The 20,599-nt window shown below is 41.2% G+C and overlaps 1 protein-coding gene across 1 annotated transcript in view; it reads right to left on the bottom strand.

The window, feature by feature from the left end:
• Positions 1-12,060: 12,060 nt before the first annotated feature.
• The window catches only part of LOC115651913 (pantothenate kinase 3-like), a 30,912-nt gene continuing 22,373 nt past the window's right edge, over positions 12,061-20,599 (bottom strand). Inside the window, exons 3-7 of the mRNA XM_030563212.1 lie at positions 19,328-19,581; positions 18,046-18,222; positions 17,209-17,332; positions 13,152-13,277; positions 12,061-12,628 (exon numbers count right to left, since the gene is read on the bottom strand). Of these exons, the coding sequence (XP_030419072.1) occupies positions 12,578-12,628; positions 13,152-13,277; positions 17,209-17,332; positions 18,046-18,222; positions 19,328-19,581 (732 nt within the window). The 3' untranslated portion in view covers positions 12,061-12,577. The remainder of the gene's footprint in view (positions 12,629-13,151; positions 13,278-17,208; positions 17,333-18,045; positions 18,223-19,327; positions 19,582-20,599) is intronic.

The raw sequence follows: 20,599 nt of genomic DNA, 5'->3' as shown, positions 1-20,599 counted from the left end.
GAGGAAGATAAGAGGCCATTTACAAAATGTGGAGCCTGCTTTGGATTTTGAGGGTGGTATAGGAGTTTGGTTTAAACTCCTCTCAGCCAATAGCAGGGCCCATCTCCTCCAATCTGTACTTCATGGCAGCAGGAGGTGGCCCAAGGGCCCAGATCTATTGTCAATAGAGTGAATGTACTTCAGCACCAAGGCTGCTGCTGTTCAGCTGTTCCCAGCAAGATGTTCAGCATGGTGCTACACTGCCCCCTCGTGTCTGCGGCATCTTAGCCACAGAACAGAACAGGCAGAGGGAACAGTTGGCAGGGGAGTGCACTGGAGTTGATTTATACACCTTAACATCCATCAAATGTCATTTATAACCTCCATAGCCAAAGAAAAGCTCAGCCAAGACCATTGTTGTCACCCTCCTCCAGGACTCAGCACCGCTCAAGGGCAATCCTTTTGGTAGCCCTGACTCATTCCAGGGAGAGGGCAGTCACTCCCCTGCCCAGCAGTATTTCCCGCTCATACCATTTCCCAGCACCTGCCTAAATTCCTCTGGAAATTTCATCTGGATACAAGACACGTCTTCAATGTTGTCTCTAACCTGTTCTGTCGTGGTTCTATACTCTACTGATCATTGGCTGTGTTCCCCCACAGCTGGCTACGGTTCCTGTCTCTCCTGCTCCCTCTCAGGGATGAAAAGCACTCTGATAGCCTCAGGCTAAAGATGCTATTGAAGAGCAGAGCATCTTTATCGTAATTAGAATTAAATGACAATCTCCCTGCAACTCCAAATAGCCCTGTTATTACTGGGAACTAAAATGGGGTGAAAAAGTGGGAAGTAGGGTGAAAAAGGAAATGATACCAAAAATATTTGTTTTCAAATACATGTAAGTTTAGATGAACAAGTGTTTGGCAGCTATCAGTACTCTGCATAGCTATAGCACAGCTGCTCCAGGGGCCTGAGAGCACTATACCCCCCAGCGTCATTATCTCTATTTTACAGATGGGGAAACAGAGACACAAAGTGAGACTTGGGAGCACAGCAGCTCCCTGGCAAGGCTGGGACTATAACCCAGCACTCACGATTCAGGCCTGAGTTTTTTACTGCACAATCCCTTCCTCTGCATATGATACCCCTACCCAGCCTCTTTTCTGACCGTTGCACATACAGAGAGGAAACCATGCTAGCTAGTGACAGGAACAGAGAGCAGAATTGGGACTCCTGGGTGTCAGCACTTACTCCCCCAGGGCCTTCAGCACAGGTTTTCAAAAATGGCTCCCCAATTTCAGGTGCGTCCGCCTTGGTCTCTGCTTGTACAATACCTAGCAAACATATTAAGAACAAACAGCAAAGGTATTGGTCTGTTATTAGATGGAAATGGCAGAATTATCAATAATACAGAAAAGGCAGAAGTGTTCAATACATATTTCTCTTCTGTAACTGGGGGGGGGGGAACAGATGCTAGTCTCATCAAATAGTGATAATACTTTCCATTCCTCTAGCTCTGGAGGATGTTAACCTGAAACTACTAAAAGTAGATAATTTTAAAAATCAGCAGGTTCAGATAACTTGCACCCAACAGTTAATGTTGCTTTTCAGTAAGGCTATGTCTACACTACCGCGGTAAGTTGACATACCTTACATTGAGTTACCATGAGGTCTACACCACAAGGGATCAACGGGAGAAACTCTCCCATTGATTTACCTTACTCTTCTTGTCGGGGGTAGAGTTCAGGGATCGACTGGAAAGCGATCTGCTGTCGATCTGGTGGGTCTTCACTAGACACGCTAAACTGACTGCCGGTGGATTGATCTCCGAGCATCGATCTGGGCTGTAGGGTAGACCTGACCTAAGTCTTGGAGCACTGGGGAAGTTCCAGAAGACTGGAAGAAAGCTAACATTGTGCCAGTCTTTAAAAAGGGTAAATGGGATAGTAATTATAATTATATTATAGGCCTATCAGCCTGACATCAATCCCAGGCAATATAATGGAATAGCTGATACAGGACTCAGGTAATAAAGAATTAAAGGAGGGTAACGTAATTACTGAAAATCAACATGGGTTTATGGAAAAAAAAACAGATCCTGTTCAGCTAGCTTGATATCTATTTTCATGATTACAAATTTGTTTGACAAAGGTAAACTGTTGACATAATATATAGCAGAACCCCATTTATCTGATCTAATTGGGACTAGGGCTAGATGTATAATCAAAAATACTGATTATCCAGATAATGGGAAAGCGTGAGGCTGCAGCGCCATCTAGCAGGCACAGGAGAGACTGCCTTCTTCTGGACTTCTGTGCACTGGTTGTTCAGTTAATAAAGAGAGCTAAATAATTAGGGCCCTACCAAATTCACGCCCATGAAAAACATGTCACGGACTGTGATATCTGGTCTTTTGTATTCTTTTACCCTATACGATCAGATTTTATGGAAGAGACCAGTATTTCTCAAATGAGGTTCCTGACCCAAAAGGGAGTTGTAAGGGGGTGGTGGTATTTCCATCCTTACTTCTATGCTATTGCTGGTGGTGGCTCTGCCGTCAGAGCTGGGTTCCCAGCTTGCAGCTACCGCTCTTCAGCTCTGAAGGCAGCATTGCCACCAGCAGCAGCCAGAAGGGTAGCAATACCTCAACCCCCCACTACAATAACCTTGAGATCCCTTCCTTTTTGGGCCAGGACCTCTACAATTACATTTGAAATTTCATATTTAAATAACTGAAATCATGAAATTTATGATTTTTTAAATCCTATGACCATGAAATTGACCAAAATGGACTGTGAATTTGGTAGGGCCCTGCAGATAATGGAGGGCTGGATAAACGGGATTCTACAGTACTTAGATTTCTGAAAAGTGGTTGACTTGGTACTGCACAGCAGTTTGATTAAAAAACTAGAATGATCTAAAATTAACATGGCACACATTAAATGGATATAAAGCTAGCTGATAAGTCTCAAAATATAATTGTAAACAGGGAATAGGAATCAAACAAGTTGTTTCCAGTGGGGTCCTGAAGGGACCGGTTCTTGGCCCTACACTATTTAACATTTTTTATCAATAACCTGAAATTGGAGGTTTTTAAGAACAGGTTAGACAAACACCTGTCAGAAATGGTCTAGTGTTACGGAGTCCTGCCTTGAGTGCAAATGACTGGACTAGATGAGGTCCTTCCAGTTCTAACCTGCTATGATTCTATAAAAATCACCAATGATAAAGTGTGCAGATGATGCAAAAATTGAGGAAGCGGTTTAAAAAAAAAAAGTACAGGTCACTGACTTAGAGTGATTTGGATTTGTTGGTAAGGTGAGCACAAGCAAATGATGTGTGTTTTAACGTAGGTAAATGTAAATATATGCACCTAGGAATTGTAGGGTATACCTACAGACCTGGGGATTCCCACCTGGAAAGCAGTGACTCTGAAAGATCTGGGGGTTATGGCAGATAATCAGCTGAATATGAACTCGTAGTGTGACGCTGTGGTCAAAAGAGCTAATGTGATCCTGGGATGCATAAACAGGGGCATCTTGACTAGTTTTACCTCTGTATTTGGCATCTGTATGACCACTGCTGGAATACTGTGTCCAGTTCTGAAACTCACAATTTAAGAAGGATGCTGATACACTGGAGAAGATTCAGAGAAGAGCCACAAGAACGATTAGCGCATCAGAAAATATGCCTTACAGTGACAGACTCCAGGAGCTCAATTTATTTATCTTTAAAAGGGAAAGTTAAGGGGTGACTTCATTGCCGTCTAAGCATCTACATGAGGAACAAATAATTAATAATGGGCTCTTCAGGCTAGTAAAGTTATTACACAATCCAATGGCTAGAAGTTGACGCTTCAAATTTGGATTGGATTCAGTGTAAATTTTTTGACAGTGAGGGCAATAAACCGTTAGAAAAATTTGTCAAGGGTCATGGTCATTTTCATCACTGACAATTTTTAAATCAACATTAGGTGTTGTTCTAAAAGATCTGCTCTAGGAATTACTGGGGGAGGGGGGACTTGGGCTTGTGTTACACAGAATGTCTAGATGACCACAATGGTCCCTTCTGGCCATGGAACTCTACAGCCATGCTCCACCTGGGATGCTCAACACCTAGGCAGGTATCTTGAAGACCACAGGGCCAATACACCAACTGAGCTGGTGTCATAAACAGATAGCTAAGGGTTAATGTCTCTTTCACCTGAAACACCTGACCAGAGAACCAATCAGGAAACCGGATTTTTTCAACTTTGGGTGGAGGGAATTGTGTGTCTGGGGTCTTTTGTTTTCTGTCTGCCTGCTGTCTCTGAGCTTTGGAGAAGTAGTTTCTACTTTCTAGTCTTCTGTTTTTAAGTGTAAGGACAAAGAGATCAGATAGTAAGTTATATGGTTTCTTTTCTTTGGTATTTGCATGAATATAAGTGCTGGAGTGCTTTGATTTGTATTCTTTTTGAATAAGGCTGTTTATTCAATATTCTTTTAAGAAATTGCCCTGTATTGTATCATCTTAATACAGAGAGACCATTTGTATTTTTTCTTTCCTTTTTTTAATAAAGCTTTCTTTTAAGACCTGTTGGAGTTTTTCTTTACTTCAGGGAAATTGAATCTGTATTCACCAGGGAATTGGTGGGAGGAAGAAATCAGGGGAGAGCTGTGTGTGGGTTGGATTTGCTAGCCTGATTTTGCATTCCCTCTGGGGGAATAGGAAAGTACTTTTGTTTCCAGGACTGGGAACAGAGAGGGGGGAAGGGAAAAAGGATTATTTCCCTTTGTTGTGAGACTCAAGGGATTTGGGTCTTGGGGTCCCCAGGGAAGGTTTTTCAGTGGGACCAGAGTGCCCCAAAACACTCTAATTTTTTGGGTGGTGGCAGCAGGTACCAGGTCCAAGCTGGTAACTAAGCTTGGAGGTTTTCATGCTAACCCCCATATTTTGGACGCTAAGGTCCAGATCTGGGAATAAGGTTATAACAGCTGGGTCAAAGCATCAAGTAATACTTTGCCTGGTCTGGAGCATCAGCAATTCCCCTTGAAGGCAATGGGAGCAGCAGGACTTCAGCACGGGTAAGATCAAGGTGGGTGGGGGTGGGGCTGCGCACTCCAGCGGATCAAAGCAAGTTCGATATAACGTGGTTTCACCTATAACACAGTAAGATTTTTTGGCTCCCGAGGACAGCATTATATCGGAGTGGAGGTGTATCACAAAACAGTTCTCTCTCTCTCTCTCACTGCAGATCTGTCTACCCACAGGCTAGATGCAGCAGAGTTCAGCAGTACAATCTTCAGCATAACCACTCTGGCAGGAACTCCCTCTAGTGATTAGGCCCATTTAAACCCAGGCCTTACTGCAAGATGACCATGTTAGAACCTGATCATTTCTCCCCTCCATAATACTATGTTAAAACAGCTCTCAGGATGCCTACAGCTCAGTGGCTCCCACTATACTTAAGCTACACTTGGAGTGGAATAGCATATAAATCATGAGAACTATTCTGACAGCATCCATCTTGGTAAGATCTGGACTTGGTTACTATAGCATAGTCCCTAGTCCAGGACTACAAGGAGATAGCTTGTGTGGAGATACTAGACAGCATAGGTTACATTTGCCAAGAAGTTAAAGAAAACTACACAGTTTGCATCCAGAAGCCTCCTCAAAAGCTCCTCTTTATATTCATTACAACCAAGTCCTGTCTCTTCTCTATCATGAGATGCTAGTTACATATCTCCAGTAACTATCTTGTGACTAATAGTATCTGCAAAATAATTATTTTCCAAATAAGATGACCAAAATGGATAATGTGCATTTGAGAGAACTGAATTTTATATTTAAGCACAAAGCTCTTCTTGACCTACTTTCATTAGTTACAGATATCAAATCTCTTCCATCAGGACCTCTACTTCCCACTCACTGAGATTAAGGGCAACCCAGAAGGGTTGCTTAAAAATCTGACATGCTTCAAGGAGTCAGCATCAAAAAAGGAAAATAATTTAGAGTCAAGCCATGTCTCTAAATCAACCATTTGTACTGTGTTTTTGGCTGCTTCTCTCACATATGGCTGAACAACTGAGCCAAGAATAGAAATGCACAGCCATATTCTGAGTTTAGACACACCATTTGTAAATCCAGAGCAGTCTGAATTCACTCTGGGTTTACAGTGGTGTCAAGCGCAGTTGAATCTAGTACATACTATTTTACCTGGAACTAGTGGTATTTCTGCAAATGAACTGAGAGAACAACTGTACTGTTCCCAAGACAAAACATTAATCTGTATATGATCTGTTTGTTTTCAGCATTTTAAAACAGCGCTGGGCTCAGTACTCAAAGCCAAAACAGATACAATTCAAAGACTGAACATTCACAATGGAAAAAATAAAAGCAAAAAGGGGATTTGGAAACTTTACCAAACATTATATATATACACACAAACCCAACGCTACCATCTACAAGGTCTCTTAAATTAGCCACTCTCCTGAGCAATCAGTGCTAATGGAAATTTTATATGCTAGACACTAAAAACCACCTGCAACATAAATTCAGTCCCTATTATTTGCATCAAACTCAAGGATAAAAGGTTTATATTTATAGACTTACAAGCAGCTGAGAATTATTTTACTTATTATGCTACTTCCCCCCCCTCAAGAATGCCATAAAAGAATATTTATTATATTTGAAGCCAAAGGAGTTTAGTTTTACAAAAATCATCTCACGGCTGCAAAGGAACAGGCGTTTGAGGTATAGGAATTATTAAGTTTTGGCATCACACCTGGTGGAAAGTTATTAAATTAGTAGGCAGGAGAAAATACAAAAATAAGAACCAAGCAGTAAGACAGGAAGTCCTTTGGCACCCTAAAGAAACAGACCATTCCTACCAAGCAGAATCTCTGTTTCAAGGATTGAGCTAAGAGTCACTAACTAGGCTGGCTGAGACCAAAAAGTAAAATTAAAGTGATAAAAGGGAGTATTTCCTGTACAGAGTGGCAATGGTGGATACTGTGCTGCTTGGAGGCCATGGCTTTCAGATAAGGGGAAAAATGAAAGTCCTGACATTACAGATCATTCAGCTCTCCAATGAAATAGTAGAGGGCATTAAACCTCATAACCTGGCCAACTACAAGCAGTTACAGTCTGGCTAGCTAAATTACTTCTGCAGTTTCCGTTTGGTAGAGTATTTTTCATTTCCCATCTTAAAGAGATGCTTTGGTTCCCCTCCAGAGGCTACAATACCCTTCATACATTTTAAAGACAAAATGGATCATTTATGCTTACCCAGTCTGATGCCTGCACAACACAGATCACAGAATTTCACCGAGTGATTCCTGCACAATGCTCACATATCTTTTAGAAAGACACCAATATTACTGGCCCCCAAGGTGTTGTAAGCCAGTTACTGTTTGCAAAATATTTGGATATCATTGAATAAAAAGCATTAAGTAGTACGAAGTACGTAGGGATTTAAAATCAATTACAGAGTTAGACCCAGATTCAGCAAAGCACATGCTTAAGTTCATCTCCATTCAACAAAACACCCTAGTACATCAAGACCCACTAAATTCAATGGGGCTTAATCACAATGTTTAAGTGCTTTGCTGAATTGGTGCCTTAACCCTTTATGCAAGCCAGCGCTTTAAATATTCCCCCAAACCAATTAACTAGGAATGCTGGCAGCAGAATTAGAGCAGCTGTATTATCTCAGCAATCGGTGCTTCTCCATGACAATAAAGACAAAAAGGCATTGTTTTATCAAGAAATGGTGAAAAGGGATATTGAATAACACTAGACTTTGTGTTTTATTTAAACTTAATATTTTAGTTTATATTTATCTCAACACTTAGCGAGGTCCCTGCTTTAAAACCTCCCACACCAAGACAGAAATAGAATGTACGTTCTGTAACAAAAACCAGCTTCTTTCTATGCCTTGACTTTTATAGATGTTGCCAACGTCATTTGCCTTGAATATATTTTTAAAAGCAATGACTCAGACTGAGGAAGCTACTGTTTGGAATCTCTTCTCAATACAAGGAGTGGGTAAATATAGGATTCTTTTCCTCCAGGTATCCTGCTTTCAAATATAGCTAATTTCCAATGATGATCAAAATGTATGTGCAGCAAAGAGTCTGGTGGCACCTTACAGACTAACAGACGTATTGGAGCATGAGCTTTCGTGGGTGAATACTCACTTCATTGGATGCATGACGTTTAGTATGTGTTTAGTTAAAAGCAGGGCTTTGGAGCAGAGCCTGGAGCTGGAGCATGGAGCAGCTCAGGAGCAGTGGAGCAGCAGGTTTTTGGCTGGAGCTGGAGCTGGAGCAGGAGCACAGCTCCAAAGCCCTGGTTAAAAGGGCTTAGTGACAGTCAATCCCATAAAAATAAAAAGCTTTGTCAAAACAGAGTTAAATGTGGAGAAAACTTTTCAGTAGGTCAGACCTGCCCATCTCCTCCTAGTACTCTAGATCAGGGGTGGTGAACCTGAGGAACCAGAATTTACCAATGTACATTGCTAAAGAGCCACAGTAATACAGCAGCAGCCCCTTGCCCCAATCAGCTCCTCCCCTCCCCGCTCCCAGTGCCTCCCACCCACCAGCAACCTGGCCAAACAGCACCTCCCCCTCACTCCCCGCCCCTCCTGACATCTCCTGATCAGCTGTTTCATGGCATGGAGGAGGCTCAGATGGCAAGTGGGAGCAGTAAGGGCACTACAAACTCAGGGGAGGAGAGGGGAGGGGAAGGAGGGGAGAGGAGGCAGGGTGTGTGGCAGAACCAGGGGTTGAGCAGTGAGCACCCCCCGGCACATTGGAAAGTTGGCACCTGTAGCTCCAACCCCCAAGTCGGTGCCTATACAAGGAGCCGCATATTAAACTTCTGAAGGGCCACATGTGGCTCTGGAGCCACCCCTGGTCTAGATAATTATTCAGATTGGTTCATTTGTTGAGCAGGATGAGAGACTTTAAATAGGCAAGAGAAGAATGAGAGTCTTGAGTATATACAAATAACTATATTTTATCCAAAGAAAAATTTAAAAATGTTTTACCAAAACAAAAACAAAAGAACCATAGGTGAGTTCCGTGTTTAAGCAAATATATCACAAACCACAACTTGAGGCTCCATTTTTAACCCCCCCACTTCCCCCCCCCGCCAAAAAAAGACATCTTACATATACATGTAAGTGGAGTGAATGGGGGAAAAGCAGCCAAGAAAGGGGAAATCCCAAGACACTAGATGGCTTGCTTTACTCCAGTTTCAGTTCCAAGGTTTCGCATGTGCACAGCTGCAACATGGTACATGACCTGGTTTTAGGCCAGATAGCTTACTGCAGAACTTATGTACATTTCTCTTCCCTCCACCATGCTCCAAGTAATTGCTATAGAAAGATAAACCACTTTCCTGTAACCAACATTTATGTATGTTAATCTCTGAGAGGTCCAGTGTGGGTCCTTTGCTCCTGCTGCTAAAACACTAAGTGTATGAATTCACCTCTGCACTGGGATTCCAAATGACACCCTTTGCATCATTCAAATCTCACATTCAGAAATGCACAGAGGGCCCACACTCGCTCACTGCATCTTATACCTCAAAATAAGGGGTTCAATGGTACAAAGGGTCTGCATAGGGGTAGACTTCAACCTAACAGATAAAGGCAATAAGAATTTCATCTGGATTCTAGACCAAAGATGAAGCAAGGACTGAAATTCAAGTTAAGGTTGTGTGACCAAGCAAGTTGCAGAAGTTGTCTAAATTCACTGAGCATCAAAAATTTGCTAAGCATTATACAGAACATAGCATAGAAAACGACCTTGCCCCAAGGAGCTTACAATCTAAGTTCTACTACATCTGGAACTAGGTATTTTAGGAAGTCTGACTTATTTCTAAAACAATCTGGTATTATAATATCTTTAGTGGGATATCATGATAAAGCACAAATCCAAGATCCTAGTCATGAAATACTGTCTCCTCAAAACATGCACCTCCAAAAGTTGCTTAATTCAAATTTTGAACGCAGACCCTGCATGATCTAAGTTAGCAATATTACATTTAAAAAGCGAATGCAATTTTTCTAAGTAGTTACTTATTTTTCCATTTAGCTGGGAAGACTGCCTTCTTTGGAGAAAAGGTGAAAAGGACTCTGGTGTACAGTGGAGAACTAGCAGCTGAATCTCTTGAATTGTACAGTCCTTCATATATACCAATATAGCTGAAGAGGTTTAGAGATTCCAGATTCTCTCATCCGATGTTAGATCATCAATTTGTCTGCAACTAGATTGCTGAGGCCGGAATTTCTTGAATAAGACCTAAAAATACATTATTTTACAACAAACCTAGTGGCATTTAGTGCTTCATACAGCAATGTAGCTAACAGCACTGCCTTTAGTAAATAAAACAAATGACCCGATCTTGTGAAAAACCCAGGCACTCTCAATTCCCAGTTATTTCTCATCCCAAGCTCGAAGTACAGACACACTGTGGGACCAATCCTGCAAGGTGAAGAGCACGTCCTGTGAGCACTCAGCTCTCATAGATTGCAGTGGGAGTTAAAGGGGCACACAGTACCTTGCAGGTGATATCTGCAGATTGCAGGATCAAGCCCTAAAACAACTCCTTCCCATCCCACAGCTCTGCTACTACACCTTAATTCTGAAATATTTTAACTCAGGATTACTAATCACGTCAAACTATCAGACTTGTGTGGTTTTTTTGTGCCGTGATCAAAAAAATATCCACCAGGGCCTATATAAGACCAAAGAGCTTTCATTTGAGATCCACTGCAAATATGAACCCAAATATAAAGAGACCGATGCATTAATCTACTAAATCCTAAAAAGGACAAGTGATTTAAAGACTCTGGCGCAGATTCTCCATCTGGTGTAAACTGAAATCAAGTGGAGCTATGACAATTTACATTAGCCGAGAATCTATCCCTGTATTCAACCTTCCTGCTGTGAACTGGGTTTCCACATCTAGTTGAGCTATTCAGCAGAAAAGCCATATTACCATTTTCCAGAAAACTCTCTGCAGCAGCAACACTAGTTAACATCAGTTAACTAGTTAAGATGCGATAGCTTTTAAGAGCAGCAAAGAATTCTGTGGCACCTTATAAACTAACAGACGTATTGGAGCATGAGCTTTCGTGGGTGAATATCCACTTCGTCGGATGCATGCTTTTAAAGAGCAACTGCTTCCAACCCCCTGCAGTCAAATTATACTGAAATATCTAGTATCATCCATAGAGGAGGGAAAACATTTATACCCTCCCAGTGGACATTTTGTTCAGATTAGTAGCCCAAGACTATAGCTCCAAGGACATGAGGGACCCTGGAATCCGATAATTACTCCAGACAAAAGGCTGGTTTATGAGCCACATGCTTGTTTCAAACACAGCTCTTTTAAGGGTAACCTATTGCCAATGTTGCTTAACCTATTGTGCATGGAAGGAATGTTCTCTCACACAACATCTTCTAGTTTAACATCTTGAAAGGTCAATGTCTTCGAGAATCTGAAACCGTGGCAATGAAGAGTTTGGGTTCTGCAGGAATGCACAAACCCAGAGGGGAGAGAGAGAGTGTCTGTCTAATGCTGATGTGGAAAGAAGATTGATTTTCCTCTTGAATCTGGATTATGTTTAGTAACTAGCTAACAACAAACATCTACAGAATAGTAAGTTATACTCAGGCTGTTCTGTATATCAGGAATAGCATCATCATCATTTTTGGTACAGTTACATACAATTCTTAAAAAAAAAAAACCACACACCGGTTCTAAATATTCTTAAATTTACTCTTAGTGGGTTTCAAGTGAAATAACTGCTGCATGTTGCTAAGACAACTTTATAAGAGTTTGACCCTCACATCCAGAGGAGTTTCTGGTCAGCTTATAAGGAGTCACTAGCGTGCAGATGACAGGAAGTTGCTATGTAGTTTTACAGAAAGCAAGACCCAGAAAAGATTTAATCCTTACTTCTTGTTTCTCTAACAGTGTATATGCACAGTGACTGTCTTGCAAGAAAATAAGCCATTACTGATTGTAGAATGATGTTTTTACATGCCACTATAGTGTTCAGAAGAGGGCAAAAAACAAGGACTTTTGGACAAAGGTTAGTTTTTATCTTTCTGGATTCTGTGTTGATAATTTTCATATATAAACAATACACTATTCAATACCACCACAAATACTTAAAGTCCTTCAATCTCATATATACAAACATTGCAAGTGAAATATAAAATAGTTAACAATGTAGACACTTGTCATTTTAAAAAGAAGGCTTTTGAGAACAGGATAGTGTAAGTCTCACATTAAACTATCCCCATCTCACACTTTCCCACACTATCTCAACACATGTAGCAGACTATAATAAAAACTGCTGCTCAGAATATATATATATATATATATATATTTCTTCTTCTTAACTAATCTACATTAAAGATTCAGGATTAATTTTAGCTGTTTACAAAAAATTCATTTGTCCTTTCCTTTTCCGCAATGATTAGGTCATGTACAATTACTGTAATAGTCACTTAACAGATGCTTTAAAAAAAAGCTAAATAAAAGTGGGCGTTCCAACAGAGTAAAAGCTCCTGCAACTTATGTCCAATGTGCAGGACCTGTAATGACTCAGGCTGAATTCAAAAGCTCCAGAAAAGCACCAACTGCTCCAAAATAACCCTATAAAGCAAAAGGAAAGAGTTTCCATTAAACAGATTCAAGGTTTAAATATGTTTGACACGAATACTGGGACAGGAATATTAAAAATATTAGTACAATTTCAAAATACTGGTTATACAAGTAAACCGAAGAAAACTATTTCCAAGTACTGTATGTAAAGCTATTACAACTCCTAGTTATACTGTTTATAAAAGGAAACAATTTTTTTTATTACATTGTTAGATATGCAGGTGAAAAGTTTTCAGAAGTAGAAGTAGAAGTTGGCAAGCTATTACAAAGTTAGCAATAAAGTAAACAAAGTTTGCATTTTTAACTTCTGAAGCAATAAATGTTACATGGATAGAGTCCTAGAACTGGAAGTTCTGCAATAACTGTGGCTATAGTAACAAATGCACAGAACTGGCTGCAAAACATATGTTGCCAATGCCAAGAAGGTCAACATTGCTATGTTATAATCAGATAATTTTAAATAAAAATGTCTTCAATTTTGGCAAGGTAAAATGGATTTAAACAGTAACTTCACCTCATGTTCCAAGAAAAGTGCTTTCAACTGCCCCTTGGACCAATAATCCAAAGCATATGCCAGAAGCCTCATTGAGATTGTATTGATCCGCAAGAAATTGCCAACAAAAACCACCCGATTAATGTTCTGCAAACAAACAAAAAAAAATATGTGAACCTTTAAGTTGAATTCCATTTCATCTTCATAACAATGAAAAGACTGTCACAGTGAAGGAGAATCCATATATTACACTTCTCACATTTAATTATGAGAAAACATGAAGCTTTTCAAATATGGCTTCTGACTGAGAGAAGTAAAAGTCAGCTAAAAGCCAAGTTGAAGTTGCCAGTATTTGTTAAACTGAGTAAAGTCTGGCTACTGAACTTCACAGCACTCCAAATATCCATGCTCTTCATTTCTTTGTTCATACCAAGGGAGAGAGCAGATATGCAAGAAAGGATGATTAGATGGAGGGTGGTTGTCTGAGTGAGGGGAAGGGTGTCTAGGGCTGAGATGAGACTCCTGATATATCTGCAGCTTTCTGTATTTAGATCCTCATTAGGAAAACACCAATCAAATCCAACAGAAGAGAACGACAACTGAGAAAGAATGAAGTAGCAAGCAGACTGGGGTCTTGCAGCAGTGTGCTGGAACAAGAGGAACTAGAGTGGGATGAAATCAAGAGGTATGTTGAGATGTTCAAGATACTGGAAGAGAGGAGACAGAGACTGCATTGAAGGGGAGAGGATGGACAGTGATAGCTAAAAAGTGTCAAATAGGATCTCAAAAACACATCCAAATATAAAGGGGATTGATAAAGTTTATGTTAAAAGCACAGCATCCAGGTTACATCACGGTAGGTTCTTTCCCAGAACCCCTTTCACACCCCTTTATACTCACTCTCTAGATCTGAGTTGCAGCCATAAGTTTTCTGGCTAACAAGTCTGAAAAGAACCCCTTGTGGAATAACAATACCAGTCCTTCAGCTGGCTAGAGCAACGTTTCTGAAACTGGGGTCTGCGGGTCCCGCTGAGAAACTCCTCTCCTCCCTTCAAGGTGTGCCTCCAGCACGCTGGGGAACAGGCTTACCTGTCCTGGCTCCCCACTGCTTCTGGAAGTGGCAGGCACAGCCCTGCAGCCCCTGAGGCAAGGGGCCAGGGGGAGGTCCCCATGCACTGTCCCCACCCAGCTGACTCCGCAGCTACCATAGGCCAGGAACTGAGGCCAATAGGAGCTGCAGGGGTGGTGTTTGCGGACAGGGACAGCACACAGAGTCCCCCTGGCCCTCCACCTAGGAGATGCTGACAGAGGGGTGTGCTGGTTGCTTTCGGGAGCATTCCAAGGTAAGCACTGCACGCCTCACTCCCCCCGCATCCTCCTGCCCCAGCCCAAAGTCCGCATCCAAACTCCCTTCCAGAGCCTGCCCCCCTCCTTCATCCCAATCCCCTGCCCCAGACTGGTGAAAGTGAGTGAGGGTGGGGGAGAGGGAGGGATGGAGTGAGCATGGGGCAGGGGCATGGCCCCAGGGAAGGGGCAGGGCAAGGGCTGAGCAGGGAGGCTTGGGGGTCCCTGAAAAAAGTTAAATCAAAATGGGGGTCCTCTGTTTGCTAAAGTTTGAGAACCCCTGGGCTAGAGGAATGCTGTTGAACACTGAACGGTACTCCTCCTCCCACACTGCCTTTTGTCCCACAAATTAAAAGTGCAGAGCATGTTTCCTCTACACCCAGTACCAGAATGAAGATCAAGAAACCAATGATCAGAACAATCCAAATGTTTAAGTGACTTTATGCAGTGAAGCGGACACATTATCACTGATTCTGCAAAGTGACATTTTGGGTTTAAACAATCTCCATCCACGTTTTAATAAGTATACTTTTGAAAAGAAGATGTTTTCCCTACTTGGTTCAGGGAGCTCTGCAGCTTCTTGGTCCTTCAATCAATATAGAATTTTAAGGTTCCAGACTGACAGAAGCATCATGATTGAGCACCATCTCTGGTCCTTCAAACCTGTTCTTCCATGCATTCTTCTGTGACAGAATGCACCCCTACATACCACTGTAATAATCTTTATACAAAATATGCTTTGTGAGGTATCATTTGAAAACTAATAACTCACTGGTCAAGAATATCATGGTGATGTGTGTGTCGCAACATTATATGTGAAGTTATTAACATAAAACTGAAATTATGACTGAAATGTGTTTACCAGACAACTCTGGGAAGGGGGTAAACCTGTTTCTCAAAAGACAAAGGACAAACTGATGCCTCTAGCCAAGTGTCAAAGCTGACTGGCAATCACAAGTCAAGTGGCCATTCTTTGGCAATGGAGAGGGGCAGGAACAGATCTAGCTGCATTTTAACCAATAACATGGAAACTTTTTCATCAGAACACTCTCCATCCTCACAGTGGGAAGAACTTTAACTAGAGGTAACCCTCAGGAAAATGCACTTCCAAGAGTAACTTGATTATAAAAGTGAGGGGCAAAATCACTCCACGATTTCTCTCTCTCTCTTTCACCTGAGACAAAAGAACCAGCCTTTGGACTTTGGGAAAGGTTCTGACCTGAGAAATTGGTTAGCCCTGTTGTTGGGAAAATGTGCTAAGGATTGTACTTTGAACCAAGTCTAGTTTGTTAAGTCATAGTCACTAGAAAGTGTTTTATTTCTCTTTTAATCATTTCTGACTTTAAGACCTCAAACTTGTACTCATTTAAAATCTCTCTCTTTGTAGTTAAAGAAACTAAAGATAATCAAATGTTGTGTTTAAACTGAGCTATTTGGTAACACCATTTATAGTAGTCTGCTGGATACTGACCCCTCACAGGGGTAATGAAACTATGATAGCTGAACTGTCCAGGAGAGGGAAGAACAAATGCTTTCAGGGAAAATTTGGGACTGGGAGTGTTTTGTGGTCACCCTGCTGGGGTCAGAGCTATACAGACATACTCAGGGCGTAACTTGCATGCTGTTAGGCTGTTTGTGAGTGGCCCCAGGTGGGAGCTGCAGCAGTAAAGTATTTTGCGACACCCAGATTACAGGGGAAGCAATGACAACTCCTCACTGGTGTGGACTGTACCCCAGCATGTAACACCTTCACATGGTGTTCTCCTGTTCTCCACACCAATGAGTTCACCATATCTTCCTTTACCTGAATCACTCAGTGCCTTGTCTTCATTAGGTTCATGCAGGAATGGGGAGGGGGGGAGAAGACATGGACACGACGAACATATCCTGGGCAGGATGGTTTTTGCCTGCCATTTTAGATAGTGCCTTGTATATTTATTGCCCTTGCACTAGTGCAGAATACTAACTGTAGGCTGATAAGAACTACGAAAGTTAGACGTATGCTTCAACCTGATGGACTCAATCCTGTTCAAAAAGCCCCAAAATAAAGTGAAGAGCAGGTCTCAGTTCTTTCATAGCCCTGTACAATGCTGCTTGACATGAATGCAACAAGGCAGCACTGTAAAGAAGCTGAAAGCACAGAGCTCAGAGACACAACCCCACTAAGGCCCATGAGCATTGTGTTAGCTTAAAACTCCAAGAGTAACTAGAACAAATGACATACAGAAGGTCCTCTTTCAGCAGGTATAGTTCTCTTTTCATTGATGCACTTAGTTTAGATTCTTAGCAGTGACAAATACAATAATTTTGTGCCTGAGAAGAAACAAGATATTGCTTATCACTCTCTACCTGCAGTTCCAGGAGACTAAAACACATTGCTGTTCCTCAGTTCCCTCAACTCTCCCAGAAAAGCAATTTACCTCCTGAATAATAAGGGAAATTGACTGGATCAATAAATGACAACACATATTATTATTATTATATTTTTTACAATGCTTTGAATTGTAGAGCTACTATTTGACTGGATCATATGGGCAGGTGACGAAGGGAAATCTAAGGTTACAATTTAAACTGGAGCATCTGGACAGGTATGCATGAAGGTGTTTCTAAAGAATTGAAAACAAGATACTGCAGACAGGTAGCACACAGGAGTAACTGATTAAAATGTGTCTCAGAAAAAAAAATAAAATAAATAAAAAAGAGGTCATATGCTGTCTTCCATATTTCTTAATACCTCATTAAGTGCACACATCCGTGCTATGGAGCCAATGTTATTGGTGATGGTTATTAAAGTTGCTCTTGCCAGGTCCTCTTTACTGACACTCTCTCTCTTCTCCTTGCTCATCATATTCCCAAAGCTGTGCAAAAAATTCTAGAGTTAAGTATCCATTTACATGAAACTATGCAGCATCAGAACACATGTAGCAATGTCGCAATTCCAAAATGAATGCACAATAGCATTTTTAATGGCATTATGTAAAATTCCAATCATGTAGTTACAGCCTCTATTACTAAAATCCGGTAACAATGAATCGCAGAACAGAGAGCCCAGGAATTGATTTGTGGGGAGGCCTGCAGATATCCAAGGCAAGAAGTAGCCCAGGGTGGAACCATGGGGCTTGAGTAGACAGACCTTGCCTACTTAATGCAGCATCCCTAGGATGGAATGCATAGAAGAGGAAAGGCCTGGATTCCCCTTCTGCCATCAGAAAAGTTGTGCAAAAACCCAGAGACCCGGGAGTGGAAGGACTACTGAGTTAGAACCTGAGGTCATGGGACTATTGTTTGTTGGACTTTTAGTGCCACTCCTTCCAGGGTAACGAAAAGTTACATGAGTTAAAAGAGGTAGCACACCAATGCAGGGCTGGAGAGGCTGTCAGTAGGGGGCGCTAGAGAAGAGAGCCTACTATGCTATGCCCAGCGATGGGGGTGCATGAATGGTGAGTCTACTCTCCACAGTGCCAGTTCCACACACAAAAAAACTAGAGGTGCTAAAAATATAACCTTGCTGCCCCAGTTTTTAGTTCAGGCACATTATACGCATCCTCAAAAACTCAAGGTATATCCTTACCTGGATGCTACTGCCCATCCTGGCAGTCCAAATCTCTCATAATCCCCTCCATAGATGTCCCGCACCAGTTTATCCACTTTTGTGCTGTCTCCAAGGGATGCCATTTCAAGAGCCTCTTCAAAGGTGGAGCAGCCAGTAAGAAGACAGCAGAGACCAAAAAATGTTCCTCCTCCAAGACTAACAAAACAAAACAAAAGCAATATTTTATACCATTCATTTTGAAGAGAGGGAGGAAAAAAATGACTTGTTTTTGTTTTTTAATTAAGTTATGTAGCTAAATTCTGAATACCAAGAATTAGCTGGGCTGTCCATTTTTTAATTTCCTTCTCACTGGAAATCTAGAAAGAGGAATTAGATTTAAGTCTCCTTTCTTACCACATTTAAATCTGCTTCCTTAGGGTAACTTCATAGCCCACAGATAAACCCACAGCTTAGCATCCTTCCCCAGAGTTATTGCTTAAACAAGAAGTGTTTTTTCTCTGCTTACAATATTCACTACAGTGTTGAATAAACAGCTATGTACAATGTAAGATGTCAACCTGTAATGAGCTTCAGCCATCTGCAAGGGTATGCCCATATGGAATTCACTGCAGAACTTGGGTCTAATTGTTCAAAGCCTGGAAAAAGTACATTCTGCCGAATCACTCCGTACACATGCTGACAGACGCATAATAAAACTTTCCTTCCTGAGGTGCACTGTGCACTCCTAGTCTGTACTTTTTTTGTAACAATAATATTCCTAAAATCGAAGAAAGTTCACATGCACAGATCTCTTTGGCTCTGCTGTACAATAGGTGGCTATATTATTCTTTCAGACCCTGACTACAACTGTGAACACCATCCCACCATTCATAATGGGTAGTACATCTTTTAAAAGTCAAAATCCAAACCCTGAATAATGGAATTAAAGCGATCACATTAAAAATTCATCTATTTGAGCATACCTGGGTTGTTCCCAAAATATGATTTACACTCCTCTGATAATAAAAAAAAAAGTTTCTTGCAGTAATAGAAGGATGAACAGGTCAAGAACTGGCCTTTCTGAGGAGGCCAACTGTGGTAAGGAGACGTTTGTGACATGCCATCCAGACCACAAAAAAGACCTTTGCTTGCTGGGAGTGAGAATGAGGAGGTACTATACTACATTGCAACAAAGATCTCTGTCAGATAAAAGTCATTTTTAAAGCAACTTGTCCATGAAGATGTGATCTATCTTTTACCACATGAGTATAGGCCAAGCTCCAAGACTCTTAAAGGTAATCACATTATTTATAGATCTTACCTGGTCCCAGTTACCCGCTTATAATTGTCTTTAGAATACACAGCCAAGATGCTGACCCCTGAGCCAATGTTCACCAAGAGGAGAGGATATGGGTTCTCCAAGTTGAATGGGAGCTTCTGACATTTTTCAGAATCAGTTGGGTTTTCAAAGTAGTAGCACTCTGAATCGCCATTGAATCCAACTGAGTCAATGTATAAAACTCCTTTAACAAGGCAGTCAAGTTCATCTAGTTTGCAAAGTTGAAGGTCACCCACCTGTTAAAGGAAATAAAATTATGAAAGAGCCAAAGAGATCTAATGTTTTTATACTCAGGGCTAGAAAAATGCACTAACCAGTGCATTCAGTACCCCTCCTTGCTCTGAATGGTGGCAGAAGGAGTGGAGTGCAGATCGCATGAGGGTTCCTACTCTCCCACATATATCTGTATTGTGCAGAGTGGAATGCTCCCTGTGCTATTTAAGTGGAGTGCTTAGCAACGTGGTAACGAGGTTCATGCACATCCTCACCCCATTGGGTAGGAAGTAATAGAAGTCCTGAGCCAAGGCCATTGGAAAGATTTTCCCAAAACTTCACTGGGGTTTTGGATCAGGCCCAGAGTGCCTCACAACATGCGGAAAAGATAAGGGGTCAAGGGAAAAAGAGAAAATGCTGACTTCTTCACAAGAGCCAGGAGGGAGCAGCATGATAATCTTTTAGTTGGGCCACTGCAGCCCTGGACCTGCACCAGACCCCTCAACCTTTGGTTGTTTGATAAATATACTGTATAATCTGGGCTTGAAAAAGTTAACATACTATAAAGCTATAAATATATTATCTACACCTGTATTCCACTTATAATGAAACACACCTTCTTATAATGAATCTAGACAAGCAAGTCATTTGCAATTAATTTACCACTTAGTTCAATGGAATCTTAACCAAATCACAGCAATATAAGTTATAAATGAACCTTAATCAATCAATCAGGCAAGTATGAAACAAATATTAAGCTCATGAATAGACAGCAATGGAAAAAATAAAGTTAGGTAGGTAGAGAGAGTTGACGTAAGTCTAACAACTATTCAAGTCTTGTAAAGGCATATTTAATGGAAATTAAAATGAATAATTCTGGAGTCACAGCAAAGCTGCACAACCTTAAAATAGTAAGTATCTGTGTTTAGAGATGTGGGCCTATTCTAGCTCATATTAAACTTGAGCTCAATTTAGGACACTAGACTTTTCAGAGGCTAAGTCAGAGACTGAAATTACTTTCAGCCTTATCTTACAATCTTG

This window comes from Gopherus evgoodei, chromosome 5 (genome assembly GCF_007399415.2).
Source record: "Gopherus evgoodei ecotype Sinaloan lineage chromosome 5, rGopEvg1_v1.p, whole genome shotgun sequence".
Taxonomy (NCBI): Eukaryota; Metazoa; Chordata; order Testudines; family Testudinidae; genus Gopherus; species Gopherus evgoodei.
Note: the sequence above shows the minus strand (reverse complement) of the source record. Positions and strands in the feature narration are given on the sequence as shown.